At 32.7% G+C, this 10,023-nt stretch overlaps 1 protein-coding gene across 1 annotated transcript in view; it reads left to right on the top strand.

Annotated features, from left to right (window-relative positions):
* The first annotated feature begins 422 nt into the window (after positions 1-422).
* LOC120331159 (uncharacterized) overlaps positions 423-10,023 on the top strand; it is a 59,943-nt gene continuing 50,342 nt past the window's right edge. The window contains exons 1-6 of the mRNA XM_039398199.2: positions 423-649; positions 2,006-2,130; positions 3,062-3,202; positions 4,545-4,683; positions 5,586-5,738; positions 6,249-6,309. Coding sequence (XP_039254133.2) covers positions 2,034-2,130; positions 3,062-3,202; positions 4,545-4,683; positions 5,586-5,738; positions 6,249-6,309 — 591 coding nt within the window. The 5' untranslated portion in view covers positions 423-649; positions 2,006-2,033. The remainder of the gene's footprint in view (positions 650-2,005; positions 2,131-3,061; positions 3,203-4,544; positions 4,684-5,585; positions 5,739-6,248; positions 6,310-10,023) is intronic.

The raw sequence follows: 10,023 nt of genomic DNA, 5'->3' as shown, positions 1-10,023 counted from the left end.
TGTGTGCAGTTGATTTTATTCGGTATTTTATGATAGTTATCAAGTCAGTTCTTGTGTTACGCGGTCAACTGTTGTTTTAGAAATGCTTAGTGTCAGGCAGTGTTTTCAACATTTCGCAGAGTTTTGCAGAAAGTGTGAGCAAAGTTGTTTGGTCGATACTGTTTTCGCTTTATCTGGCTACTTGAACTACGTTTGAGGTATGAACATGGGGTGCAACTTGATCAAGTATTCAATCCTCTATCCATTTTGTGTTTTACAACAAGTGTGAGCAGATTTGCATGATCAATGGCATGTTCGCGTTAGCCAGAGTTTCTTGAAGTATACGTCAGGTGTTATTATACTGTGTAAATATATTTTAAACACTCACTCCTCAATTTATATTGCGCTTTATTTAAGATCCCCCTTAGTTTTAGTTTGAACGTTTTAACTTTGAACACAGTTTCTCCTTTCGTCGTCATGTCTTGTTCGCCGTGACGTACGGACACGCTCGACCACGCACGCACAATGAAGTTCCTCCATTGCTGTGTGCAAAATGCGCAAGGTGTTTTAAAATTTTCACTTTATTCTTGAATATCTGCAAAATTTTGGTCTCTGCGTGATCTAAACGTAATTGGTAATCAATGCCAGGTGAAAGAATATATTTTTCAAGGTAAGGTAATTCTTGATTATTCATAATTATCGGCATTTTCACGTTTTACAGACCAGTTTTAGCCGTTTGCTATCCTTATTTTGCAGACTGCAGCACGAGGCTGATCACGCCGCGGTTTGAATGCTGGACTGTGGCCTGACAGCCCATAGTTTAATTGCGATTTGCACCTACCTTAAATTTACAGCACTGAAATTTGTTTTCATGTGCAATCCCTAAAATTTGTAGATCTCTGTCTGTAAGAAGATGAGATGTACAAGTAGACTATCCCCAATGTATGCAATGTGGCAGCGATTTCTTTTTTGAATGATGTGTAATGTCTGAATGTTTAAATTTCTGTGAATTATTGATACCCTGTTCAAGATACTGAAGTTTCTGAATTAAATTTCTTTTTGTTAAAAAAAAACTGCAAATTTCAGAATTTCTGTGCAAAATTCATAATTCTGTGATTTGTTAGGTTTCGCCGTTATTCAGGTATTACGCCACTTGTTAATTGTGCAGACTTTTTTCAGCAGATAATAATTTTTCTGTTGTATGAAACATTCAATCTATGACCGACACAACTCACACAAGCAATTTATATGCCATATTTTTAAGATATCGCCTTTAGAAAAATCCCAAAATCTGTGATAAAACTCCAAAGAGTCTAGTTTATTTCAGTACGATAAAAAACGAATGATATAGGCTACTCATTGTAATAAGCTTTTATGCCATAAAAAAGATGAGTGCGAGGTATTCACACACAACATGTGAAGAGAGATACTTTCAAATAGGTAGAATTAGTTGAAACATACCGCAGTACCGTAGTTTACCAAAATAACATAGATGTTCATGGCCAAAATAACAATGTCACGCCGACGAAAACAATTGGAGTTTAAAACAAAATTAGCCATGAGAAAATAGCACTTCTCATTACCGACTTTCCCATTTCTCAGATAATTTTAGAAGGGTATTGTTTTGAACCCATCTCCCATCTGTGGTCTGCATCCCCGATGTCAGCAATGATAATAGTGTTCACTTAAAATTGGCACACTTCATTTACAAACACTGATAAAAAGATCAAACGCAATGTATTCAGGAAGAAGATAAAAATTGAAATAATATTAAATCTGTGTTCTGGATTCACCACTTCGTCACCGAATTTTCAGTCTTATAATTTTTAAATGGAATATTGACTTCCGGCGTTCTGGACTACTGTTGTATTTATATAATAAAAATGTTCGTTATTCGACTATTCAGTATTTGTTAAAAATATTTGAATTTTTCGATTCTCATATATATTTTGCATTCATTTTAGCAATTGGACATTTCTAGTGTTTGATATTTTTATTTGTAATTTCTAATTTCTTTTGTATTTAGGATGAAGTAATTCTCAAATATAAACAATATGGAAGAATTTTCTACAGATGATCCATCTGCCGTAAAGCGCGACAAGAAAAATTTGTTGCTGTCAAGCAAAGATCCTCACTTGTCACATTTATTTGGTATGACATAATTCATGCTTTTCAATTGTTCAGAAATTATTTAATTTCCAAATTGATCAAACTTGAATAATTGTATCAAGCAAGTGTTGTATTACAAAAATCAGTGATAAATTCAAAGAACGTCACAGTGCAAAAGAATTGTAGGAATATAATGGATCAATATCCCAAAATTGCCAAAACTTATGAATGATGGAAAAATCTAAAAGAAACAGTCATTTTTTCAATTAGATTATTTTTTTACTCCTTTTTTAAAATCAGTCTGATCAATTTGGAATTGCCTTTGCTCATACATGTCTAGAATGTTTAATATATAGCCTACTTGTGCATCGGTTTATACAGGGTGACCGAAAAAACCAGAACTCAGATCATTTGGAACATATTCTAGTGAGAACATAAGTTTTGTGCAAAACGTCCTAGATTTCTGAAACTGTTGGATATGCAGGGCCGCCATCAATATGAACCCAAAAATAGGGGCATCGGGGAAACGTAATACTAAGATAACAAAGACCAAAATGTCATAAACAAAATGTATTCATGCCAATGCAAGCAGTGTCTAAGAGAAAGAATTTGCTCCAGCAGTTCTTTATTCTTAGAAACTATCTGTTCCATTTCACTTGTGAGATGGAACAGATTCTTCTGTATTTTGATTCAAGTTACATGAACTGATCTTTGCCGGTAGGCTATTGTTTTGACCTTGTGGTAATTAATTTGTCATTACGTATAATTACGCCATAAATGCGCGTAGCAATCAATGGGGTTTTAATACCATTTCTAGCAAATCAATCATTCAAATTGACCAATCTTAGAACCTAGTATAAGAACCATTACCCCTAAAATAAGACAAAAAATAAGGACACATGTCAAAATAAGAACGTTTCTTAAAAATAAGGAAATCTTAGAAAAATATTTTCCAAGACATTTCCCTATTAAGGCGATGACCCTAAAACTCCAAACAGCATGGGAGGTGGAGACATGTCTGGTCAGTCCGTCATGGAGGACAGTGGTCAGTTCCATGACGAGGAAAGCAGTGAACCAGAGTATCGTTTATTCGAAGAGCAATCCTATGTCCCAGGTATTATTTGTAATAATTTGTTTGAAAGAATGCTGTTTTGGCTTGAAAAAGAATGTTGATTCACTAATGATGATGTAATATATGTGTGATTTGATGTATGTTTTCTGTGATTTTATATTAGGAACCTGATTATTTGATGTATGACGTTTTCTCATTAGTTCTCAACTAGGTCTATTACTTTTATTTATTATGTATGAGCCAGTTGTATGCTTTTTTGCGAAGATACAATCAGAAAACGTGACCGACTATTCAAAATTTTATATTATGTAATAGGAGGGAGTGAATATTTATGGGAGTGACTATAATATGACTAAAACTTGTTCAACTGCTTTTGAATATTTGGGCTGAATTTACATCAGCATGGAAATGTCTGAATCTTGCTTTATCTATTACAGCTTTCTTGGTTTCCTCACCATACATTGTAATAACTGAAATTTCCAACTGTGTGACTGTTATACTAATTAATATTCATTCGATATCAATTTCCTAGTTGTCTGAATTATTCTCTTGCATGGAATGGGTATAGGTATTATAATTGACCAACTCATTGCTCTTCATTAAGTTATATTCGTCTTGTGAAAAAGGCATTACGGGCTATGCTGAGCGGCTTAATATTAATCTGGGAGAAAGTGATTCACATGTTTTATAGGTAGTATTACCGCAAAATGCCTCTTGGATTCTTTCATGATTTGTTAGTTTTATTGTAATACGTCTTGGTTATTAATTGTGGCACTGTCTCTAAATTTTAGTACAGATATTCAAAATAATTTGTTTTAGCAAAAATTATAGTAGAATTTGTTAAACTTCGTATTATATTAGATTTTATAAATTCACTGTTAAATAGATGTTTGAATTCAATATAAATCATTGCTGTATTATGTAGGTTCCCTTTAGAATACTGATTTGCAAGTGATTTAATATTTTCTGATTGATTGATTGATTTCTGATTGTGTACCTTGGACCTGTGGATTGTTTCGCATTACTTTTTGTGGGCGGCTCTTTGTCGAGTTTGTTAAAAATCGCTTCTTTCAACAAATGGACTAATTTATTTTCTAATTTTCACCACTTGACTGTGGGAGAATTTGCTTGACCGTTCATATTTATGTACTATTTATATTTCAAATTGTCCCACAGGGACTGATATTTCACCCTAAGTTTGGGTGGTCTTCACCTTCATATATCATTTCGTAATATTCTTTTTATAAAAATAAATAGCAATCAGGTAAAATTTTACTGGCATTGCAGTGTATATATTAGTCGAATTTCCCTTCAGGACCATATATTTGAGGATTTTTCTCTTGTGATTATTAATGGTACAATATTTCTAATATTCTACCAATAGATTTATCTCCGAGCAACCAAATGGTGTTGGATTCTAGTGGAAATGAAAGTACCACAAAAGAAACTTACAAAGAAACACAGTCTACTGGCAAAGCATCAGCAACTGCGACGCGCAAAGTAACTGGGAATGGTGGAGGAAGGTATAACATCACTAGGAACTGGATGTTGGATTTTCATGCTACTAGACTTTTATGTTCTAGAATTATACATTTGGGGCAATTGTGGGCTGATGACCTGGTGTCAGAGCGTTGGACCTAACTCGCCACCACACCTCTAATTACCCTGTGTGAGTTTGCAGCTTCGAATCCAGTGGGTATAATTATGTGCGAGAGGATCGCTGGACTACTCGCTGCCGGAAAGTGGTTCATGTAACTGCTGGTTAGACACCGCTTCCTCCACCATCAAGTCTGTGCTTCTGAAACAAATTACTAGCTAACTAATCCCGTAACCGTACAAGAAGCTGTGGGTTTGCCGTTTGATTAAGCTGTCTAGTCGACTTTCCTCTCTCCCGGGATAAATATGTAAATTCTATCCTGTAATCCCAATGCTGAAATGGAAAGCATGCAATCCTTCCAAAAGTAGTAGCTCTGCTGTTTACATATCCTACTTCTACTTGTACAAGGTCTTTTTCATGGTGAAAAAGTGAGAACACTATGAAGGAAAAAAAAAGTTTGAATGTCTATATCATGGAGTAGCTAAGGTTTCTTATTCGAATTGAAAAAATACTCGTCTTTTCGATACATTTGTTTTTTGAAATAAAGTGTTGCTCCAAAACGTGCTGCTTAGAATATACTGACTTTGTTTCGAAATCAAATGCTTCCACTATTAGAATGTATTATCATGTCATAATTGTGTCATGCACCAATCAGTTTTGCATTTTTAGTGCTTGGAAGTGGAAGGAATCACTGAAAGGCTCAATGTTTTCAATTTTTTTTTGTGAATTTCTATCGTGGTTGAACAGGGAAATTTCATATTTGAAGTCTTATAATGGAGTCATTTACCCTCTGCTTCATATATTTGAGGTTTGCTCTCTTATTTTCAGAAGTAATGGTCCAGCAAAAACCAAACCTTTTCAATGCAAAGAACCAGGATGCACCAAGTCTTATGTGGATGTCAGATCGCTGCAGAAACATGTTGCGAAACTACATTCTAATGATGTCAACAATAATTCTGTCAATTCCTCTGCTAATAGAAGGTTGGATTAGCATCATTTTTAAGATGTTATGCAAAAATGACTATTTCTTCATCATTTTTCAACCATATATCCTTACGTTAAAATGCCTTAAAGACGACTTGTCCGTGTAGGCTCTGCGGTTAGTGTTAGGAACATTGCCATGGGAACCAGGTTCTAGTCACATGGGTGATAGTTATGTGCAAAAGGATTGCTGGGCTCCTCGCCATTTGGCGGTTCAGTTATAACTAGTTAACTGTACTTATACAGGACATGGACTGGTAACCAGTTATTTGTTTTGGATGTGTAGAATTAGTGTTGGCATAACCGTATTCTCTTCTGATTAATATATTTTTGAGAGAATTTTTTTTATAATGCTTATGCCATTCCATCATTTTTTTAGAAAAATGTAATTTAATAAGTTATCTCACTGGCCAAGAAATGGTCTATTATCTTTGTATAGATATTGACATGACCAATTTGGGAAATTTTAATTAAATTCGGTCTTTCTGTAAAGTAATTTTTTTTTTACAGACCTCCAATGCTGATAGAACAGAAGCCAACTGAAACAATAGCCAACAACACTGCCCAACAGGTATTTGTGTATTGCTTTTTTTCAACTGTCAAATCATTATTGAATTTCAAATCAGGTGAAATTTTGTTGGAAGTTGGAAATTTTACCAGCAAGAAGAATGTAATACGGCCTTAAACTTGGAAATTTTTAAAGAGAATTTTTTTTTCTTGTCAGTGTTTTTTTATAAACTAAGATTTTGGACTAACATTCTATTAGCTAGGGTTGTTGATTTTGTGACATACATATCCCCTATAATTGTAAGTTACAGATTTAATTATCTTCATTATTCATTGTTTTTGTAGTTTTTAATTGAAAAAAAATATTTGGCTTGACACTACGAATGATCAAAGAATATAGTGCGAAAGAAATTTGAAATTAATTCTAGGTGGAAAAGACACTATTTAGAATCAAATTTTTTCAGTGAAAGCAAAATTTAGCAACCAGTAGATGCAGATATATTCATGATACTATGCTAAATATCGACAAATTTAATAAGATTATTTGAAATTCAAACTGATTGCTAAGCAGACATGTGAAAATTAAATTTATCATGTAAATGTTCTTCGGTTTTGTAGTCTGTGGAACAGAATGGTGCAGTTTCATGCTAAGGCTCTTGGTCTCTTACCTGCTGCCTGAAATTATTTAGAACTGAACATCAATCAGCAGACGTCATTGTGCTATTTAAAAAAAAAATTATAGGGTTTTATAACGTCAATAATATTATTCAAATTTGTCAACTTGGCGTTTAGCCTCGGCATGACTTACACTTTTATACACAATACCTTAACCTTACCTGTTTTGACATATTTAGACAGAATTAGTTTAAGAATTTTGAACTTTTTTTGTATAGCCACACTGCTAATAAAACTGTCTGTAATTTTATAATTTTGCAGTTCAAAATCAGATCATTTCTTGATATATGTACCTGAATGAACCTAAAGTTCACGCTGCAAAATTTGAATAAAATAGCTTATAATATTTGGCATCATTTTATCAGTCATTTATATCCATGCTCGGTCTATTAATATAGCAAGGTATTGATTTCTACTGTCGCTATTGTAGAGTTGGCAAAAATGCAAAGAGTTTTTGCCAGGCCAGGTTAATCGTATCAGTGGTATGATAAGATATCTATAGGTATTTATTTTGATGCTTTATTCTGTAAATGTGATTTAGAATGAGATTTTGATTTTCCTCGTTATGCAGCAAAATAATGATAGTAAGACAATATTGTTTTGTTTGTGGTATTTAAGCTTTGCCCCAATTATTTAGAAGTATAAGATGAATTGTACTTTTACAAAAGTAGTTTTGCTTGCCCAAATTTAATAATAGCACCTACATTCAGTTAAACTTTAGTTTTTGTACAAGAAATGTGGAATTAATTTCTTTTAAAAAATGAAATTCTAAGTTTAGAGTACGAATTGAAATTGCATTTTTTATGATGCGATTTGCAATTTTATATCATACATGTTCATAATATTCGAATTATCGAACTGTTATACAAATTTCTAGAATTTTAATTCAGATACGATCGTGGAGTAGCCGTTCGTTCAATTTCAATGTCCATTGCTCTGCCGGTAATTTAGTATATTGATATTATATTCATTAAGGAAGTTAAGAATGCAGGTTGCGTGTCGAAGAAACCTTAGTAATATCATCAGCTTGCATTTGTTTTATATAACTTTATTATTTAAACGCCGCATGCCATATCGTACGATGCCTTATCCTTAGAAGCGAAATATTTGCCCTGCTATAAGTGTTTAAGTAGCTATTGTTTGTCGCCAGCCATATATACCCATAGCAAACATTGTATATTTCTAATATGCCGGATGGCACTGACATCTTGGTTTAATAATAGAGTAACGACAAATTTTGCAGTATTTACTTTTACATTTTGATCAGTATCGGTACACTTTGGAAAGTATATTGGAAAATGAGAGGTCAAAAAATATATGTAAAATTTGGTGAAAATTTAAGAACCACGTTTTTGCAAGGTTTTTGAAAGGTATTTGAAAGTTAAATTTTACTGTTCTGCCAGTAAAATTAACCATCTGCACAGGAAAGATAAAGTGTTTTTGCTTTGTGGGTTTGTACAATGTAGAATTTTGCAAAACCGAATGAGTTAGGAAAAGTGTAAGAGAATGTACATTGCAGATATTGGGTAAAAAGTCCATATCTCAATATTTTTGTATATTTTTTTAGCATTTATCAGGCTAGATGACTTTATGAGGTACCCCTAGGTTAGTTCAGATCAGAAGATAGGCTAGGGAAGAACAATAGTTTATCTGCATCTGATTTCTAACATTAGATTACAACAAATAATAAGCAATTGTCATAAGGGATTTTCAAATCGAATTGAATATTCGAATATATTTGAGATTCATTATGTTCTATATTGTAAATTTTTGAATTAATAAGGAATAATTTAGAACATTGTCATCTAAAAATTAGGCAGGTCAAAACGTACGATATCTCAACTGATAACAAACAGCACGGAGAAAACGATTTGAGGATATGGTAATTTATGTAATTTTCAACATGAACTTGCCGCTAATTTAGAATGTGTTTGATATTTCATATTCAAAAATATTTTTTCAGAATGTATTCTGAATAGTGAAATATTCAATTTTGGCCATCCCCAATTCTCACATGCAAATATTTCATCCTTATTGAAAGATAGCGATATTCTGACATTCAACTTAACAAGTTTTCCATTATGGATTCTAAACATGAAATGTGAGTTTTATATAAAACCATGGTCCATGACACAATGACAACATTTTGGAATAATCGTTACACGCATGAGATTATGAGATAATTTTGTATTGATTATTTTCCATGATAAACTTGGAACGTCATAAATTATGAACATTACAGACCCCGTGCTTTCTGTTGCCTATTATCAACTTTGTCTATATTTTCGCAATCTGTGAAAATTGCTAAATTAATGAAATTATTAGTGATATTAATTCGGAACCTTTGCTTCTTTGTGGAAATCCTGCAGAAACTTGGCAATATTGTTTTCAACTTTTTATCGTTCATTCACTCCTATTGTTTATGCCATGCCTTATTGACAGGATATTTGTTGTCTGTGCAGTGAATTTTTGTTATTGTTTTGGTGTAGAATACGCCAAAAGAGCATGTTTTTCACAGTTCTTGCGGCAATTATGTTGTTATGGTTTATTGTTTGAACCCCCTTTTTCAATTATCTTTTTCAGTTTGTATGTTGTCAAAAAGTCGCACATTGTTTGAGTATGTGGTCTTTTCTTCAAAATCTTGATCAGAATCCAAAATTTCATAAATTTAGACAATTTGATGGATACTAAGTAACCTTTTGGTAGCTTATTCTGATGTTTTGAGAACTTTACTATAATAAGGCTTTCTATGCATTGTAGATGGGCATTTATTTATTGTAGATTTAAATTATTATTTTTATTTGTAAATGATGTATGTTTGATTTAGTTCTCATTGTGCATATGCTATTCTCATTTGAACTTCATTTCATAAAACTTTTCTAGCTTTGAGGTGAGCATTCAAAAAACGCAGATAGTGCTAAGAAATATAATGCTTCCGATATGTCAGAGACGTATAGCATTTGGTTTTAGTGCTTTCTATACTTATGTTGTTTTCGTTTGTAAATTTTCAAGGTTATGTTATACTAACATTGAATGGTATACTTTCTTTGTAGACCTATATATAGTAGAGGATGTTAAATGATGTATATATTTTTTGTTGCCT

The sequence above is a fragment of the Styela clava genome, chromosome 6 (genome assembly GCF_964204865.1).
Source record: "Styela clava chromosome 6, kaStyClav1.hap1.2, whole genome shotgun sequence".
Classification (NCBI taxonomy): Eukaryota; Metazoa; Chordata; class Ascidiacea; order Stolidobranchia; family Styelidae; genus Styela; species Styela clava.
Note: the sequence above shows the minus strand (reverse complement) of the source record. Positions and strands in the feature narration are given on the sequence as shown.